Below are 20568 nucleotides of genomic sequence, written 5' to 3' on the forward strand. Positions count from 1 at the left end.
CTGGGCAGAGGGTTATATACACAGATTGTTGTCAGGCAGGCATAAATGATATCATTAGTAGTTTGCATGAATGAGGAAAGGAATATTATATTTAGTACCAATGAACTTCAAAATACAATTGCAATTTTCAGTGCAGCCATTCGGGGGGGGGGGGGGGGGGGGGGGGGGGGGTACTCAACTGGTCAAAAATCAACATGGAGATCGGGAGCTGACTGGTTTTAAGGTCTATGGAGCCGACAAACAAGATGGAATGTTTAGAATGACAGAACATTAGAAATCAAGGGGGGGACAGTGAATCATCAAACTGAATGTGATTTCTATAAGACTCATTTGATATGATGCACTCACGCATGCAGCAGTCCATTGATTAGGACTGCAGAGCATGTACGTATCTCCTAATGCCATTTAAATCCAATCAGTCACATTGTCTGTTTAATTGGCCCTCCCCAAAAATAGGCCATGCCAGACAAAACAGAACACAGTTAAGTTGGTCTAGTCTCAGCTCTCTTTAAAACATACAAACTATTTAGCCCCTCCGGATAACCAAACAGGTGCCCAGTTACAGGTGCTCTGATGTATGTAAGCACCAATCAGATGAGACATCTGCTGATAAAGGTTCTCTCAGAGATGTACAAATTACTGCCTCAACTTCAAATGATGTCAATATCTCAGTGTACCTCTTATGCAAAACAGTGACTCAGTATAGGGCCTGGAGGATATGACTGCTTAAAAAAACTAAAAACATAAATGACACTTTATGTAGATTGAAGGAAAAAAAAAGAAAAGTGACTGAGTGAATTTGTAAGTGTTCGTTTTAGTGTTTGCATTATGGTGGTGAACGGCTAATTTCTGTAAATATCTTCGATACAAACAGTTCTCGCTCCAAAAACTGCGGGCTTGTTTTGTCTGTTCTCTTAAACCTGTGCATATACATACAGTACATATATAATATAGATCTCTCGTTTGGATGCATCAGTAGGTCTACTACTCTGTGGCCTTGCCACCGGCACCTTTAAACTTGACCACCATGACAGTTATGTTGTCTGGGCACCCGCGGTAGAAAGACTGCAGGACGATGCTCTTGGCGCCAAAGTGGGGTTCGTCGAGGCGCTCTTTGATGAAGCGAATGGCCTCCTCGTTGCTGAACGCATCCCACAGCCCGTCTGATGCTAGGATCATAAACTCTGGCTGCAGCTTATCTAGGTCAAAGGTCATGATGTCAGGGTCAGGGATGACCACATTCAGGTTCTTCAGAGGGTAGTCGCCCAGCGAGCGAGACATGGCCAGGATGCCCTGAACACGCCATGAACCGTTGAAACTGATGAAGCCACCTGGAGGGGGGAGAATGGGGAGAAGAGAGGACAAGAGAGGAGAAACCGATTGCTTTTAGTTACAGCAGACGGGATGAAGAGATAAAATGCATTGTGCTCCTAAGCCCATGAGCAGATCCATGAATCTTTATCAACAACAGTATCAAGCCTTTGCGGGTGAATTGTTTTAATCTATGGATCAGGGCACCAACCGTTTCTTGGTTTAACATCTTTTCACTGACCGAATGGTTTCTATTGGACAGTTCACATACTGAAGTAAAGCAGAACAATAAACAGTACACACAGGTCTGCGCAACCCTGCCTGCGTGTTTCTGTATGTTTGTATTCTCTCCCACTGCCAGAGCACCAGATAATTACCCATGAAGAGGAATCAGAGTAACACACTGGATAAAAGGCTTTACTTGGAAGCCATACTCAACGGGAGGGAAACGGGGTTATCCTGAACTTGAACCCTGCATCATAATGGCTATATAAATAGCCCTGTCATAATAATGACAGAGCAGATGTATATGTAGACAGTCATGGCAGCTGGTGTGAACATATGACCACACACAGTTATTTAAGTCAGTTATTGGAAACCGCTAGCCAACTAGCTTACCCAGTTTGTGTGTAATTTACTTATTTGGAGCTCCACTACCCACAGCAACCTGTAGATGGTGAGCTATGGACAGCCATCAATAAGAGTAGTGTCCTACTTGATTTGTTACTCATCTGACTGAAGGCTAAATTTAATCAAAATCACATTCACATAAAGGAGAATATGAAACAGTTTAAAAATGATAATTACATCACAGGCTAATGGGCTCTGTAGACATTTTGGGGGCTTTCTTGGAGTGCATTCCATTCCTCACTCACTGGCTCCCCTGATCTCATATATACAGTGGGGCAAAAAAGTATTTAGTCAGCCACCAATTGTGCAAGTTCTCCCACTTAAAAAGATGAGAGGCCTGAAATTGTCATCATAGGTACACTTCAACTACGACGGACAAAATTAGGGGGAAAAAAATCCAGAAAATCACATTGTAGGATTTTTAATGAATTTATTTGCAAATTATGATGGAAAATAAGTATTTGGTCAATAACAAAAAAAAAATCTCAATACTTTGTTATATACCCTTTGTTGGCAATGACAGAGGTCAAACATTTTCTGTAAGTCTTCACAAGGTTTTTACACACTGTTGCTGGTATTTTGGCCCATTCCTCCATGCAGATCTCCTCTAGAGCAGTGATGTTTTGGGGCTGTTGCTGGGCAACACAGACTTTCAACTCCCTCCAAAGATTTTCTATGGGGTTGAGATCTGGAGACTGGCTAGGCCACTCCAGGACCTTGAAATTCTTCTTACCAAGCCACTCCTTCGTTGCCCGGGCGGTGTGTTTGGGATCATTGTCATGCTGAAAGACCTAGCCACGTTTCATCTTCAATGCCCTTGCTGATGGAAGGAGGTTTTCACTCAAAATCTCACGATACATGGCCCCATTCACTCTTTCCTTTACACGGATCAGTCGTCCTGGTCCCTTTGCAGAAAAACAGCCCCAAAGCATGATGTTTCCACCCCCATGCTTCACAGTAGGTATTGTGTTCTTTGGATGCAACTCAGCATTCTTTGTCCTCTAAATACGACCAGTTGAGTTTTTACCAAAAAGTTATATTTTGGTTTCATCTGACCATATGACATTCTCCCAATCTTCTTCTGGATCATCCAAATGCTCTCCAGCAAACTTCAGACGGGCCTGGACATGTACTGGCTTAAGCAGGGGGACACATCTGGCACTGCAGGATTTGAGTCCCTGGCGGCGTTGTGTGTTACTTATGGTAGGCTTTGTTACTTTGGTCCCAGCTCTCTGCAGGTCATTCACTAGGTCCCCTCGTGTGGTTCTGGGATTTTTGCTCACCGTTCTTGTGATCATTTTGACCCCACGGGGTGAGATCTTGCGTGGAGCCCCAGTTCGACGGAGATTATCAGTGGTCTTGTATGTCTTCCATTTCCTAATACAGTGCCTTGCGAAAGTATTCGGCCCCCTTGAACTTTGCGACCTTTTGCCACATTTCAGGCTTCAAACATAAAGATATAAAACTGTATTTTTTTGTGAAGAATCAACAACAAGTGGGACACAATCATGAAGTGGAATGACATTTATTGGATATTTCAAACTTTTTTAACAAATCAAAAACTGAAAAATTGGGCGTGCAAAATTATTCAGCCCCTTTACTTTCAGTGCAGCAAACTCTCTCCAGAAGTTCAGTGAGGATCTCTGAATGATCCAATGTTGACCTACATGACTAATGATGATAAATACAATCCACCTGTGTGTAATCAAGTCTCCGTATAAATGCACCTGCACTGTGATAGTCTCAGAGGTCCGTTAAAAAATCACGATGTGATTTTCTGGATTATTTCCTCATTTTGTCTGTCATAGTTGAAGTGTACCTATGATAAAAATTACAGGCCTCTCATCTTTTTAAGTGGCAGAACTTGCACAATTGGTGGCTGACGAAATACTTTTTTGCCCCACTGTATATATATATAAAAAATGTAACCTTTATTTAACTAGGCAAGTCAGTTTTGAACAAATTCTTATTTACAATGACGGCCTGGGAACAGTGGGTTAACTGCCTTGTTCAGGGGCAGAATGACAGTGTTTTTACCTTGTCAGCTCGGGGATTCGTTCCACCAACCTTTCGATTACTGGCCCATCGCTCTAACCACTAGGCTACCTGTGGTTAGAGCTATAATGAAATCAAGGAAACATTAAGATAATAATCTGAGATCAAGGTCGTGCGAATAGTCATGATACTGCTCCTGATTATAATTTTTTTAAATCTTAATTTGGCAGAGGCTTGGTTTTTACACCTCAGTATATCTACAATATAACAATCGTTTCATCTATAATGTTTAAGATCAGGGCTAGTGGTGGAGAGAACTGATCCTAAACCAGTTATTAAGGCATGTTCTTTTGCTTACCAGCTTTCTTGATCCTCTTGCGTTCTTTGAGCTGGTAGGGCTTGTGATCATGTGACAGGGCGATGGCGTTGCCGTCTTTGTCACAGAGGACTCCGCGCGAGTCGCCAACGTTCGCCACCGTCAACTCTTTATCAGACAGCAGGGCCACCAGGCATGTGGTACCTGAGAGAGGCAGGATAGAGGATGAGGAGAAAAATAATACTTCCATGTTGGTCTAGAATAGAACTTCAACATCCTATTGTCAAAGACTGCCAAAGACACACTATAGCAGGGGCGTCAACCTCATTCCAACCAGGTGAGGGAAGTTCCTCTAATCAGTGACCTTTGTTTGTTGAACTAAGTCAAAGGGAGGAGCGAAAACCCAGACACTTGTCTTCTCCCTTTCCCTTCTTTGTTTGGTTTCCCAGAGTCTCTGGGCTGAGACTGAAGCCCATTGTCTGAGATCCAAGGCCCTGCAGTGGGAACAGACCAGTCTGTTTGACCATCTGTCTGTTTGCACACCACACAACTCAGAACATTGGGGGGGTGGGGACGTCTGACTGGACCACCCCAAGGAGGAGAGAGGCTTTGGGAATGGCAGAGAGAGTGAATGAGGGGAGGTCCATTTCATCAAATGAACTGAACCTGCCTTTAGTTTCCACCTCGCATGTCCATACTTATGATTGTGATATACACTGCAGTTTGAGGGCTTAGTGAGGACATTAAACAGGTCCAGCTCCCTGGTGATGTGTTTTTTCATTCACTTCAATCATTTAGCAGCAAAGATGCACAGAGCCGCCTGAAGCTGACCAAGAAATGAAGTGGGAAGAGAGAAAAATGGGGTGAGTTGCAGAGAGAGAGATGGCGAATAAAAGGGGAAGGAGAGAGAGAGTGAGGGGAAAATTAGATTACTTCTCAGCAGGACAGTGATTTTATTATTCCCATGTATAGCTTTGAGTGAGGGGAAAATGACAAAACAAACTGAGAAAACCGACACACACACACACACACACACACACACACACACACACACACACACGAGAATGACAGAAGAAACAAGGGAAGGTGGGAGACAAAAAGTTAGCTATTCTATCTTTTCATCTCTGTGTGTGCCTAATCCTCTCCTGCTCCGGTGTTCAGCTGGCACCTCTGTCCCATGCCGTCCAGCTAATTATTTTTATCAGGTTCCCGTGGTGATGGAGAAAATGAGCTGCACTGCCCTGCAAGCGCACCCTTCCCCAATTAGCTTCACGAGCCGCACACACACACCTACCCTTCTCCATTGAAACTATCATCCTAGCACAGACATAGCACTCTCTGATTAGCTCAACTTTACCCTGTGCACATCCACAACTCCAATTAAAACCTAGCATATCTACACAGACTGACTTCTCCAAATTAGCCTAGCATACCTTCGCTAGTTCACTTCTTCAATTTGCCAAGGATACCTACACAGGCTGACTTCTCCAATTAGTCTAGCATATCTGCGCTAGTTCACGTCTTCAATTGACCTAACAAACCTAGGCTAGCTCGCTTCTTCAATTAGTTAGGCTCTACCATGTTCCGATCACTTTTTGCTGAGCATTAGTTATGGCCTGGGCACGTCAACTTCTCCAAATAGTCTACTTTAGTGTGTGCGCATGACATTGTCTACCCACTTAAAAAAATTAAAAATAATATGGCTTCCCCATACATCCTCGGAGGCTGCATTTATTGTAGCTGGGGATTTTAACAAGGCTAATCTGAAAACAAGGCTCCCTAAATTTTATCAGCATATCGAATGCGCGACCGGTCCTGGGAAAATTCTTGATCATTGTTACTCTAACTTCCGCGACGCATACAAAGCCATCCCTCACCCTCCTTTCGGAAAATCTGACCACGACTCCATATTGTTGCTTCCAGCCTATAGACAGAAACTAAAAACAGGAAAACGGTCTGTTCAACGCTGGTCCGACCAATCTGATTCCATGCTTCAAGATTGCTTCGATCACGTGGACTGGGATATGTTCCAGATTGCGTCGAACAACAACATTGATGTACACGCTGATTCAATACGAGTTTATTAGCAAGTGCATCGGTGATGTTGTACCAACAGCGACTATTAAAACCTTCCCCAACCAGAAACCGTGTATTGATAGCAGCATTCGCGCAAAACTGAAAGTGTGAACCACTGTTTTAAAATCAGGGCAAGGCAACCAGGAAACATGACCGAATATAAACAGTGTAGCTATTCTCTCCGCAAGGCAATCATTTTAGAGGCAAAGTAGAGTCGCAGTTCAACGGCTCAGACACGAGAGGAATGTGGCAGGGTCTACAGTTAAGCACAGACAACAAAAAGAAAACCAGCCCCATCGCGGACCCTGATGGCTTGCTCCAAGACAAACTAAACAACGTCTTCGCTCACTTTGAGGACAAAACAGTGCCACCGACACAGCCCGCTACCAAAACCTGCATACTCTCCTTCACCGCAGCCAACGTGAGTAAAACACTTAAACGTGTTAACCCTCGCAAGGCTGCCGGCCCAGACGGCATCCCTAGCCACGTCCTCCTGAGCATGCTCAGACCAGCTGGCTGGTGTGTTTACGGACAAAATCAATCCCTATCCCAGTCTGCTGTTCCCACATGCTTCAAGAGGGCCACCATAGTTCCTGTTCCCAAGAAAGCTAAGGTAACTGAGCTAAACAACTATCGCCCTGTAGAACTCACTTCCGTCATCATGAAGTGCTTTGCTCTCAAAGCACTTCATGATGACGGAAGTGAGTGCTACGGGGCGATAGTCATTTACTCAAATGTAAATTAGTTTAACAGCGTTAGTGCCTTCGCTAAGTGGGCACGTAGCAGGAGGAGTAACCTTGACTGGGAGTACCTTAAATAAAAGTCAACTGCCCCCCCCCAGCACGTGAGTTAACTTACGGTCTCGGGTTCAACATCGGTCCATTCTACTTTTCCAATCAGGGTGTCACATGACCTCCGGTAGAATGTGACTGACAGCTTGAATGGCCCTTTTATACCAGCCACTCATTCAATTACACACTCATCTGAGTCATGTGAGGTTCTGTGCTGTGAATAAACTACTATAGTGTTCTGTACACTCAACAAGGAACACTCCCATCGCTCTCTCCCACCCGCACTCTCCACCTCATAATAAAGTTCACATGCAAAGAATTACACTGAACAAAAATAAACGCAACATGTAAAGTGTTCTTCCCATGTTTCATGAGCTGAAATAAAAGATTACAGAAATGTTCCATACACACAAAAAGCTTTTCTCAAATGTTTTTTTCTCAAATAAATGTGTTTACATCCCTGTTAGTGAACATTTCTCCTTTGCCAAGATAATCCATCCACCTGACAGGCGTGGCATATCAAGAAGCTAATTAAACAGCATGATCTGTTGCCAGAGAATTTGATGTTAATTTCTCTACCATAAGCTGCCTCCGACGTCATTTTAGAGAATATGGCAGTACGTCCAACCGGCCTCACAACCGAGGACCATGTGTATGTCATCGTGTCGGCGAGTGGTTTGTCAACATTGTGACAAACCCATGGTGGCGGTGGGGTTATGGTATGGGCAGGCATTAGCTACGGACAATGAACACAATCGCATTTTAGCAAATGTCAATTTGAATGCACAGAAATACTGGGATGTTATCCTGAGGCCCAATGTGTGGCCCATTTGTTAAGGTATCTGTGACCAAGAAATGCATATCTGTATTCCAAGTCATGTAAAAATCTTTGAAACGGTTGCATGTTGCGTTTATATTTTTGTATATTTGCGTTTATATTTTTGTTATGTAAATATTCCGTAGACACCCTCCCTCTCAATCTCTTACTAGTTTGTTCTCTTCCTCTCTCTCGGACTCTCCCTCTTTCTCCACCTCCCACTCTGAACATTAAGGTAGAATGTCAGGATCAGGAATGCGTGGAGAGGCAGAGACGTTCCGTGTGCTGCATTCCTGAAATCGCAGTGTGTGAAGGGAGTCTTTACCGCCAGCTTATCATGAATATTTTAGCTCTCTTTTCTCTTCCCTACATCCTGAATAAACCATCAGTGCATCTGTGGTGACAATTTCTCTCCCCACGCTCTCTCCCTCAAGGCTTTCCCTCCCACTGCTCTTTGGTCCTGTAGGTGCTAGATGAGTGTGGGTGGAGGTGAAGACGGATGGAGCTCCATCTCTCGCTCCTTCCCTCTCTAGGAGTTCAGGACTACACCCTTCCCCTTTCAGTATCACCTTCTGTCATCTCTTCATCATATCACTGTCTCATCCCTATTTTTGTCCCTTGGCTAACACCCTCTTCTCTCGTTTTCTCCCCCAACGTCATCTTTTTCTCGCCTTTCCATACACTGGCCCTTTGTCGCTCTGTCCAGCCTTTTGTTCTCTATTTGTCCTCTTTCCCTTTTATGTTGAATGGCTGTGATAGGAGAAAACTGAGGATGGCTCAACAACATTGTAGTTACTCCACAATACTAACCTAAATAACAGAGTGAAAAGAAGGAAGCCTGTACAGAATAAAACATCTTCCAAAACATGCATCCTGTTGGCAATAAGGCACTAAAGTAAAACTGCAAAAAATATGGTAAAGCAATTAACTGTATTCAAGAAAAAAAGTTGTTTTGGGCAAATCCAATACAACACATTCCTGGGTACCACTCTCCATATTTTCAAGCATAGTGGTGGCTGCATCATGTTATGGGTATGCTTGTAATCGTTAAGAACTGGAGAGTTTTTCAGGACATAAAATAAACAGAATAGAGCTTAGCACAAGCAAAATCTTAGAGGAAAACCTGGTTGTCTGCTTTCCACCAGACACTGGGAGATGAATTCACCTTTCAGCTGCACAATAACCTAAAACACAAGGCCATATCTACACTGGAGTTGCTTACCAAGAAGACAGTGAATGTTCCTGAGTGGCCGAGTTACAGTTGACTTAAATCTGCTCAAAAATCTAGGGCAAGACCTGAAAATAGTTGTCTAGCAATGATCAACAACCAATGACACAGCTTGAAGGATTTTTAAAGAATAAATGGGCAAATATTGCACAATCCAGGTGTAGAAAGCTCTTAGAGACTTACCTGGAAAGACTCTCAATGCGCTTCTACAATGTATTTAGTCGGGGTTGTGAATACTTACGTAAAAGAGATATTTTCCCATTTCATTTCTAATAAATTTGCAATTAAAGAAAAAACAACATGTTTTCACTTTGTCATTATGGGGTATTGTGTGTAGATGGGTGAGAAAAAAAACATCCATTTTGAATTCAGGCTTTAACAAAATGTAGAATAAGTCAAGGGTATATGAATACTTTCTGAAGGCCCTGTATCTGCCAAGCCCCCCTGAGGAGAGGCAGCGTGGGCACCATCTCGCTCCCTCTTTTCTCTTTGGAATCAGAAGAGATAATTGCTACATGTCTGATGAAGATAAAGCTGTATTTTAATAGCTGAATAAGCAGCACGGCCGGAGCCTGAGCGTGAACAACACAGGAACTCTATGCAAGACGAAATTTAGGGCTCCTACAAAAACAACAAGAGTAGGAATGGGCAACCCCATGTGAGCAAACATTGCACGAGTAATGGGATCCTTCCTTAGAAGAGTCCAAGAGACACCCATGTCTGCACCTAGCCTACCCCACCCATGTACACAAAAACTAATGCATACACTTACGTGCACGCACGCACGCACACACACACACGCACAAATGCACGTACAAACACACACCCTTGAACCACAGCTATTTGTACAGACTTCATTTCCACTAGCTCTAACTGTCACAAACACCACAGCTATTTCAACAAACTCTCTGCCCTGTCCCCAAACATACCAGAGCCATCATTTGTGCATTTTTCACAGCCTACGTGTTAGACAACACTATTTAAGCATGCAGAAATGAGTGCAATCAATCCAAAACAAATAATTGAGGTCACGGTAGAACACAGATCTCAAGACTGACGCATCCAACTAAAAGCTAAGTCAACTCTACATATTCTAGCCTAGTCATTCTATTTCTGTGCCAAGTTTGTGTGAAATAATTAAAATAATTCCCTTGAATGGTTAAATTCAGGATTAAGGTCTAAACGGTTGCTAGATTAGTGGCTAGGGGCAGCTGTCTGCCCACAGAGGTGTGGCTGTGACCTTTAACCCCTGGCTGCCCTGCCCTCTGACCTGCTTCGTTGTAGACGGCTGACAGCTTGTCCAACATGTCCCTGTCCAGAGCCAGGATCTGCTGCTCCAGAATGGAGGGATAGGACAGACCATCGCTGCGCTCCTTCTCTCGGTCGTAGCTCAGGAGCTGCTGACGCAACGCCTCAGACAGATGGGCCTTGGCGAAGTCAGCCGCCGCCTGGGAGGAAGAGGGAGGGGAGAGAGGGCTACAGTGAGCTGGCTATACTGAAGTCAGAGTTAAGTATGGTGTAAACTGTAAGCCAAGTGATGTTCACAGCTCTGCCTCGCAACATCAAACTTTTTGTGTGACTACAGTGCATGCGCGCACACACACACACACTTGGGGGAGAAGACAGAGACTACAGTAGCGGTGACCTGGCTGTCCTTCGTTCCTTGCTGAAACCCAGATGAAGCAGGAGATAAAAAGCCAGAGATGAGGGGGAGAAAATACACCACTAGCCAAACACGCTTCCCCTCCCTCCGCTGTGGAATACAGCTGAGCAAGAGAAACTCAACCCTCCCCTATCCATTTCAGCCAGATGATAACGGCACTGCACACCCTTTTACGGGCAAATATGCAACGCTTCCCAGCAAAAAGATTGGCTTGTTTCTCAACTCCTTTCCTGAAACATGGCCAGAGAGCGAGAGAGAGAGAGAGAGAGAGAGAGAGAGAGAGAGAGAGAGAGAGAGAGAGAGATTCAAGCCGAGCCAAAAGAGAAAGATGGCAGTGTAAGCTAATGAGGGTTTTTTGGCCTGTTATATTGCCTCGCCATGTTTCCATCCACTAGCCTTGTTTCAGCCATGTTGTGGCCTGGCTGATTATCAAGGGGCTTGGCGTCTGTATACGAGGTCAAGAGCCGCAGACAGTGCCTGAGCCTCATCATTCTGAAACCTCTGCCAAACATTTCAACTCGCTTCACTTTCTCTCCGACTCTCCCTCACCATCTCTCTCTCTGACTCTCTCCCTCCCTCTGAATGTCTCAGTGTCTGACCCCTTCCCCTCTGTCTGCTGTTCCCACAACCCCTCAGTCCTCCGTGTTCTCTTTGGTGCAGAGGCCTACGGGTAGAATAGCCGTCTAGGCCTCTTTCTCTGGCCTTTCTCGGCGCTGCATGGGGAAGTATCTGACGCAGTCTCAGACATTCCTTCCCTCCTGTGGTTACCATAGTGACCACAGGGATCATAAACAGAGGTCAGAGAGAGAAAGATAAGTCTTTCTGGAGGAACTACATGGGACAGTAATGACCACATGAATAGCTGCTTTGGAACATTGTTATTGTGACTTACGAGGCCTGTCTGGGTTGACAATGGCAATTCATCCTTTCAGACATCCCAAGAGCAGCGGTGAGTGTGTGTGTATATGAGTGAGTGAACACAGCCATTAAAGCTTGGATAAGCAAACAAACAAAGAAACAACACAGGGATATATGTCTTAGTTATCCTGTTAAGTAACAGAGTGGATGATTAGACACCTGTTAAGAGCTCAGCCTCTGATCCCTGATCTACTCTTACCTGTCCTACTCCCACTGCACCCTCTGACCTGTCCTACTCCCACTGCCTGCACACTGATCAACACCACATGTAGTACACTACTTTAGACCTACTGGGATGTCAACGTGTCTACGATTACCCAGATATGATCAGACGCCTGAAAGGAGAAAGTGGGGTGGTGGGGAAACAGATGAAGGGGCAGCAGTCACGGTTTGGACAGACAGAGTGTGTGTGTGTGACTTATCTGGGCTGTGTTATTTGCTGTGTCCAGTGATGAAGAGCAGGAGGGAGGTCTGTGGAGAGTGAAAAATAAAGGGATGACAGAAGTATGGAGAGAGGGATGATGGAGGGATGGAGAGAGGGATGATGGAGGGATGCTAAAGGAGTGTGTGTGAGAGAGCAGAGTGGTGTTATCTGCTGTGTGGACACGCACGACACCAGCAGCCGACAGTTCTGCTGCTGCAGGGACATCTTAATCATTACAGTGACTAACTAGTGTGCGTGCTGACTGGAGGGTTTCAATAGCCACAAACTACATCATTCTACCACACCGTCTGATGGCAGTCGGGTTTCAGGACTACGTATTCTCTAATTATGCTTAACAATCTTTAGTTCCTAATTTACTGCCTAAGTATTTAGTTCCTAACTTTATGTATTCTTAATGATTTAGTTCCTAACATTCTACATGTCTGTCAGTTAGAATGACATCACTCACCTTGAAAAGAAATGTGTACCAAAAACGTGGATGTCATTAATTAACACAATTGAAAAATCAAATGTTTAATTATTGAAATAGCACGTTCGACCAAGAAAAATTGTACCAATCTGTTTAAGGCCATGTGGCAAACAATAATGCAGGCACTAGGGATGGGGGAGGGGGGTGAGCATGCGGATCTGAGCAGAGGAGATGTTGTCGTTTGTGTGCGTATGTATAAGTTTGTTTTTTAATGTAAAAAAAAAACATCTATATTTTTTAAAGACGCCATGGACGGCAGTAGCAGAAGGCTCAACAGCCTAGCCTAATGAGCAAAATGACCATGTATTGGTGGACGGCAGTAGCAGAAGGCTCAACAGCCTAGCCTAATGAGCAAAATGACCATGTATTGGTGGACGGCAGTAGCAGAAGGCTCAACAGCCTAGCCTAATGAGCAAAATGACCATGTATTGGTGGACGGCAGTAGCAGAAGGCTCAACAGCCTAGCCTAATGAGCAAAATGACCATGTATTGGTGGACGGCAGTAGCAGAAGGCTCAACAGCCTAGCCTAATGAGCAAAATGACCATGTATTGGTGGACGGCAGTAGCAGAAGGCTCAACAGCCTAGCCTAATGAGCAAAATGACCATGTATTGGTGGACGGCAGTAGCAGAAGGCTCAACAGCCTAGCCTAATGACCAAAATGACCATGTATTGGTGGACGGCAGTAGCAGAAGGCTCAACAGCCTAGCCTAATGAGCAAAATGACCATGTATTGGGAGTTGGCCTTGAGGCGATGCTTCACCAAGGCCACAACAACGCAGCAGATCATAGGAGAGAGGCGTCTGTCAGCAAAGAGATGGAAAGGCAGCAAACATGCTCCTGATGAGACACACACATTTATCACCTCACACAGGGGAGTATGCCCAGTGTTCTTCAGCTTTGTTCTACAAGGAGATTCCCCCTCCCTACACACATGAACACACACAGTTCCCCTTAAATATCCAAACACTGAAGACCCCCCCCCCCCCCCCCATGTACACTTTTCAAATCCCCTCTGCCCCCCATACCATCACCGTATTCCTTGCCCAATCCAAATGCATAACCCATCCAATGATAACAGACAGATATCATAGAAATCCATCAGACAGTGAGGTTATTAGATCCAGGGAGAGCTATATACTGTACGTCTCTTCAGGCTGACTGAGGGAGGAAGAGAGAGGGGGACTGAACAGAATGACCGCAAGACAGAGGACTGAACCGCTTCTTTACTGCCAGGTTTAATGATAGATAAGGAAGGGGGAAAGTTATTTTTTCATAAGGAGGGGGGGGGGGGGTGGGTCTGTCTGATTTGAACTGCTGTTTCTCCAACAGAGTGAGAAAGGGATAGGGGGCAGTTAACTAGCATAACAATTACATCATTAAAATACATCCTCCATTTGTACAACGAGAGGACGAGAGAGCAGGAAGTAGAGGGAGCGAGAGGAAGGTAGTGGATTAGCTTTGCTGAAGTACATCATTAAAATACATCCTCCATTTGTACAAAGAGAGGACGAGAGAGCAGGAAGTAGAGGGAGCGAGAGGAAGGTAGTGGATTAGCTTTGCTGAAGTACATCATTAAAATACATCCTCCATTTGTACAAAGAGAGGACAAGAGAGCAGGAAGTAGAGGGAGCGAGAAGAAGGTAGTGGATTAGCTTTGCTGAAGTACATCATCAAAAAATATTCTCTATTTGTACAGAGACAGAGAGCGAGATATTCAGATATCAGTAAGAGTCAAAGGCCAGGCTGACAATGGGGATAGAATGCTACAGAGGAAGAGTCTGTGGCCATCTTTGATTGAACACAGAGATGTGGGGGATACTCGTCTCAGCTCACCTCTTAGCTACCCAGTGCCAATGTTGTCCAACATGAAGGAGTGGAACACAGAAAGGCAGCTGTACTTTGTTGTAAACTACTGTCAAACTTACAGTGCAAGGGGCCTCCCGGTTAAGGGCGCTGTACTGCAGCGCCAGCTGTGCCATCAGAGACTCTGGGTTCGCGCCCAGGCTCTGTCGTAACCGGCCGCGACCGGGAGGTCCGTGTGGCGACGCACAATTGGCCTAGCGTCGTCCGGGTTAGGGAGGGCTTGGCCGGTAGGGATGTCCTTGTCTCATCGCGCACCAGCGACTCCTGTGGGGGGGCCTTAACCAAGGTTGCCAGGAGCACGGTGTTTCCTCCGACACATTGGTGTGGCTGGCTTCCGGGTCGGATGCGCGCTGTGTTAAGAAGCAGTGCGGCTTGGTTGGGTTGTGTATCGGAGGACGCATGACTTTCTACCTTCGTCTCTCCCGATCCCGTACGGGAGTTGTAGTGATGAGACAAGATAGTAGCTACTACAACAATTGGATACCATGAAATTGGGGAGAAAAAGGGGTAAAAAACAAAAAAAAACTTAGTGCATTAGGAAAGTATTCAAACCCCTTGAATTTTTCCACATTTCGTTACAGCCTTATTCTAAAATTGATTTAAAAAATGGTCTTTCCCCCTCAATCTACACACAATACCCCATAACGACAATGCAAAAACCATTTTAAAATTTATATCATATTTACATAAGTATTTAGACCCTTGATTCAGTACTTTGTTGAAGCCTCTTTGGCAGCGATTACAGCCTCAAGACTTCTTGGGTATGACCCTACAAGCTTGACACACTTGTAGTTGGGGAATTACTCCCATACTTCTCTGCAAATCCTCTTATGCTCGGTCAGGTTGGAGCGGGAGCATTGCTGCACAGCTCTTTTCAGGTCTCTCCAGAGATGTTAGATCGGGTTCAAGTCCAGGTTCTTGCTGGGCCACTCAAGGACATTCAGAGACTTGTCCCGAAGCCACTCCTGTGTTGTCTTCACTGTGTGCTTTGAGTCATTGTCCTGTTGGAAGGTGAACCTTCGCCCCAGTCAGGTCCTGAGTGCTCTGGAGCAGGTTTTCATCAAGAATCTCTCTGTACTTTGTTCCGGTCATCTTTCCCTCAAGCCTGACTAGTCTCCCAGTCCCTGCCACTGAACAACATCCCCACAGCATGATGCTGCCACCACCATGCTTCACCGTAAGGATAGTGCCAGTTTTTCTCCAGACATAACATTTGGCATTCAGACCAAAGAGTTCAATCTTAGTTTCATCAGACCAGAGAATTTTGTTTCCCCATGGTGTGAGAGTCCTTTTTGACAAACTCCAAGCAGGCTGTCATGTGCCTTTAACTGAATCAAATCAAATGTATTTTTATAGCCCTTCGTACATCAGCTGATATCTCAAAGTGCTGTACAGAAAACCACCCTAAAACCCCAAACAGCAAGCAATGCAGGTGTAGAAGCATGGTGGCTAGGAAAAACTCCCATGAAAGGCCAAAACATAGGAAGAAACCCAGAGAGGAACCAGGCTATGAGGAGTGGCCAGTCCTCTTCTGGCTGTGCCGGGTGGAGATTATAACAGAACATGGCCAAGATGTTCAAATGTTCAAAAATGACCAGCATGGTCAAACAATAATAATCACAGGCAGAATAGTTGAAACTGTAGCAGCAGCACGGCCAGGTGGACTGGGGACAGCAAGGAGTCATCATGCCAGGTAGTCCTGAGGCATGGTCCTAGGGCTCAGGTCCTCCGAGAGAGAGAATTAGTGAGAGCATACTTAAATTCACACAGGACACCGGATAAGACAGGAGAAGTACTCCAGATATAACAAACTGACCCTAGCACCCCGACACATAAACTACTGCAGCATAAATACTGGAGGCTGAGACAGGAGGGGTCAGGAGACACTGTGGCCCCATCCGATGATACCCCCTGACAGGGCCAAACAGGAAGGATATAACTCCACCCACTTTGCCAAAGCACAGCCCCCACACCACTAGAGGGATATCTTCAACCATCAACTTACCATCCTGAGACAAGCGGGAGTGCCAACCCAGACAGGAAGATCACATCAGTGACTCAACCCACTCAAGTGACGCACCCTCCTAGGCACGGCATGAAAGAGCACCAGTAAGCCAGTGACTCAGCCCCTGTAAATGGTTTAGAGGCAGAGAATCCCAGTGGAAAGAGAGGAACCGGCCAGGCAGAGACAGCAAGGGCGGTTCGTTGCTCCAGAGCCTTTCCGTTCACCTTCACACTCCTGGACCAGACTACACTCAATCATATGACCCACTGAAGAGATGAGTCTTCATCAAAGACTTAAAGGTTGAGACAGAGTTTGCGTCTCTCACATGGGTAGGCAGACCATTCCATAAAAATTGAACTCTATAGGAGAAAGCCCTGCCTCCAGCTGTTTGCTTAGAAAGTCTAGGGACAATTAGGAGGCCTGCGTCTTGTGACCGTAGCGTACGTGTTTGTATGTACGGCAGGACCAAATCAGAGAGATAGGTAGGAGCAAGCCCATGTAATGCTTTGTAGGTTAGCAGTAAAACCTTGAAATCAGCCCTTGCCTTGACAGGAAGCCAGTGTAGAGAGGCTAGCACTGGAGTAATATGATCACATTTTTTTGGTTCTAGTCAGGATTCTAGCAGCTGTATTTAGCACTAACTGAAGTTTATGTAGTGCTTTATCCGGGTAGCTGGAAAGTAGAGCATTGCAGTAGTCTAACCTAGAAATAACAAAAGCATGGATTCATTTTTCTGCATTTGGACAGAAAGTTTCTGATTTTTACGTAGATGTACAAAAGCTGTCCTTGAAACAGTCTTGATATGTTCGTCAAAAGAGAGATCAGGGTCCAGAGTAACATCGAGGTCCTTCAGTTTTATTTGAGACGACTGTACAACCATTAAGATGAATTGTCAGATTCAACAGAAGATCTCTTTGTTTCTCGGGACCTAGAATAAGCATCTCTGTTTTGTCCGAGTTTAAAAGTAGAACATTTGCAGCCATCCACTTCCTTATGTCTGAAACACAGGCTTCTAGCGAGGGCAATTTTGGGGCTTCACCATGTTTCATTGAAATGTACAGCTGTGTGTCATCCGCATAGCAGTGAAAGCAAACATTATGTTTTCGAATGACATCCCCAAGAGGTCAAATATATAGTGAAAACAATAGTGGTCCTAAAACACCGAAATGTACAGTTGATTTGTCAGAGGACAAGCCATTCACAGAGACAAACTGATATCTTTCTGACAGATAAGATCTAAACCAGGCCAGAACTTGTCCGTGTAGACCAATTTGGGTTTCCAATCTCTCCAAAATAATGTGTTGATCGATGGTATCAAAAGCAGCACTAAGGTCTAGGAGCACGATGCCATTAAAAGGTCATTTACCACCTTCACAAGTGCAGTCTCAGTGCTATGATGGGGTCTAAAACCAGCCTGAAGCATTTCGTATACATTGTTTGTCTTCAGGAAGGCAGTGAGTTGCTGCGCAACAGCCTTTCTAAAAGAATTTAGAGGAATGGAAGATTCGATATAGGCCGATAGTTTTTTATATTTTCTGGGTCAAGGTTTGGCTTTTTCAAGAGAGGCTTTATTACTGCCACTTTCAGTGAGTTTGGTACACATCCGGTGGATAGAGAGCCGTTTATTATGTTCAACATAGGACGGCCAAGCACAGGAAGCAGCTCTTTCAGTAGTTTAGTTGGAATAGGGTCCAGTATGCAGCTTGAAGGTTTAGAGGCCATGATTATTTTCATCATTGTATCAAGAGATATAGTACTAAAACACTTGAGTGTCCCTCTTGATCCTAGGTCCTGGCAGAGTTGTGCAGACTCAGGACAACAGAGCTTTGAAGGAATACGCAGATTTAAAGAAGAGTGGCTGAAGAGTGGCTTCCATCTGGCTACTCTACCACAAAGGCCTGCAGAGATGGTTGTCCTTCTGTGAGGTTCTTCCATCTCAACAGAGGAACTCTGGAGCTCTGTCAGAGTGACCATTGAGCTCTTGGTCACTTCCACGACCAAGGTCCTTCACAAATTGCTCAGTTTGGCCAGCTCTAAACTTCTTCCATTTAGGAATGATGGAGGCCACTGTGTTCTTGGGACCTTCAATTCAGCAAACATGTTTGGTACCCTTCCCCAGATCTGTGCTTCAACATAATCCTTCTACCTCATGGCTTGGTTTTTGCTCTGACATGTACGGTCAACTCTGGGACATTATATAGACCGGCATGTGCCTTTCCAAATCATGTCCAATTGAATTTACCACAGGTGGACTCCAATCAAGTTGTAGAAATGTTGATGATCAACAGAAACAGGATGCACCTGAGCTCAATTTCAAGTCTAGCAAAGGTTCTGAATATTTATGTAAATAAGGTATCCGTTTTTTTTATTTAAGAAATTTGCAAACATTTCTAAAAACCTGTTTTCATTTTGTCATTATGGGATATTGTGTAGATTGATGAGGAAAAACGTTTTATTTAATCCATTTTATAATAAGGATGTAATGTAACAAAATGTGGAAAAGGAGAAGGGGTCTGAATACTGTCCGAATGCACTGCAACATAGCAAAACAAGTGATTCAGATTTTGTTTAATTTCTAATCTTGAATCATCCATTTTGGATGGAAACATTTATGGCCTCCTTCACTCACGCCGCCAAACCTACCCTAGTAAAACTGATTATCCTACCGATCCTCGACTTCGGCAATGTCATCTACAAAATAGCTTCCAATACTCCACTCAGCAAATTGGATGCAGTCTATCACCAAAGCCCCTTATACCACCCACCACTGCAACCTGTACACTCTAGTTGGCTGGCCCTCGCTACATATTCATCGCCAGACCCACTGGCTCCAGGTCATCTATAAGTCTATGCTAGGTAAAGCTCCGCCTTATCGGCAGCGTAGCCTAGTGGTTAGAGCGTTGGACTAGTAACCGGAAGGTTGTGAGTTCAAACCCCCGAGCTGACAAGGTACAAATCTGTCGTTCTGCCCCTGAACAGGCAGTTAACTCAGGCCGTCATTGAAAATAAGAATATGTTCTTAACTGACTTGCCTGGTTAAATAAAGATAAAATTTTAAAAAAAATCTCAGCTCACGATGAACAACACCTACCCGTAGCACGCGCTCCAGCAGGTATATCTCACTGGTCACCCCCAAAGCCAACACCTCATTTGGCCGCCTTCCCTTCCAGTTCTCCGCTGCCAGTGACTGGAATGAATTGCAAAATTGTTAAAGCTGGAGACTTATATTTCCTTCACTAACTTTAAACATCAGCTATCCGATCGTTGCAGCTGTATATAGTCCATCTGTAAATAACCCACCCAATCTGCCTACCTCAATCCCCTTACTGTTTTAATTTACTTTCTGCTCTTTTGCACACCAGTATCTCTACTTGCACATCATCTGCTCATTTATCACTCGTGTTAATCTGCTAAATTGTAATTATTCGCTCCTATGGACGATGTATTGCCTTCTTCCTCACACCATTTACACACACTGTATATAGACTTTATTTTTTCTCACTGTGTTATTGACTGTACGCTTGTTTATTCCATGTGTAACTCTGTGTTGTTTGTGTCGCACTGCTTTGCTTCATCTTGGCCAGGTCACAGTTGGTAAAGGAGAACTTGTGACATTGCAGAGGTCTGTCCTTAGCAGTGGAGAGTGCTAGCCTTGGGTACAATTTCATTCGGCTAGCATCATGTGTCAAAACTGCGTCAAGTACAGGTTTTAACTGGGAGTGCGTATGTGAGAAAGAGGGGGTCATTGTACCAAATATAGAAACCATTCAAACCCAATCTCTCTCTCTCTCTCTCTCTCTCTCTCTCTCTCTCTCTCTCTCTCTCTCTCTCTCTCTCTCTCTCTCTCTCTCTCTCTCTCTCTCTCTCTCTCTCTCTCTCTCTCTCTCTCTCTCTCTCTCTCTCTCTCTCTCTCTCTCTCTCTCTCTCTCTCTCTCTCTCTCTCTCTCTCTCTCTCTCTCTCTCTCTCTCTCTCTCTCTCTCTCTCTCTCTCTCTCTCTCTCTCTCTCTCTCTCTCTCTCTCTGCCTCTCTCTCTCTCT

At 44.8% G+C, this 20568-nt stretch overlaps 1 protein-coding gene across 2 annotated transcripts in view; it reads right to left on the reverse strand.

The window, feature by feature from the left end:
* Positions 1 to 160: 160 nt before the first annotated feature.
* Positions 161 to 20568, reverse strand: part of LOC124005420 (protein phosphatase 1L-like) — a 43105-nt gene continuing 22697 nt past the window's right edge. Inside the window, exons 1-4 of one of the 2 annotated variants that reach the window (XM_046314665.1) lie at positions 10810 to 10830; positions 10435 to 10612; positions 4295 to 4456; positions 161 to 1331 (exon numbers count right to left, since the gene is read on the reverse strand). In XM_046314665.1, the coding sequence (XP_046170621.1) occupies positions 985 to 1331; positions 4295 to 4456; positions 10435 to 10471 (546 nt within the window). In that variant the 5' untranslated portion in view covers positions 10472 to 10612; positions 10810 to 10830 and the 3' untranslated portion in view covers positions 161 to 984. Of the gene's footprint in view, positions 1332 to 4294; positions 4457 to 10434; positions 10613 to 10809; positions 10831 to 20568 lie in introns of those variants that run through there. The other variant, XM_046314664.1, reaches the window with a different exon arrangement.

This window comes from Oncorhynchus gorbuscha, linkage group LG19 (assembly GCF_021184085.1).
Source record: "Oncorhynchus gorbuscha isolate QuinsamMale2020 ecotype Even-year linkage group LG19, OgorEven_v1.0, whole genome shotgun sequence".
Classification (NCBI taxonomy): Eukaryota; Metazoa; Chordata; class Actinopteri; order Salmoniformes; family Salmonidae; genus Oncorhynchus; species Oncorhynchus gorbuscha.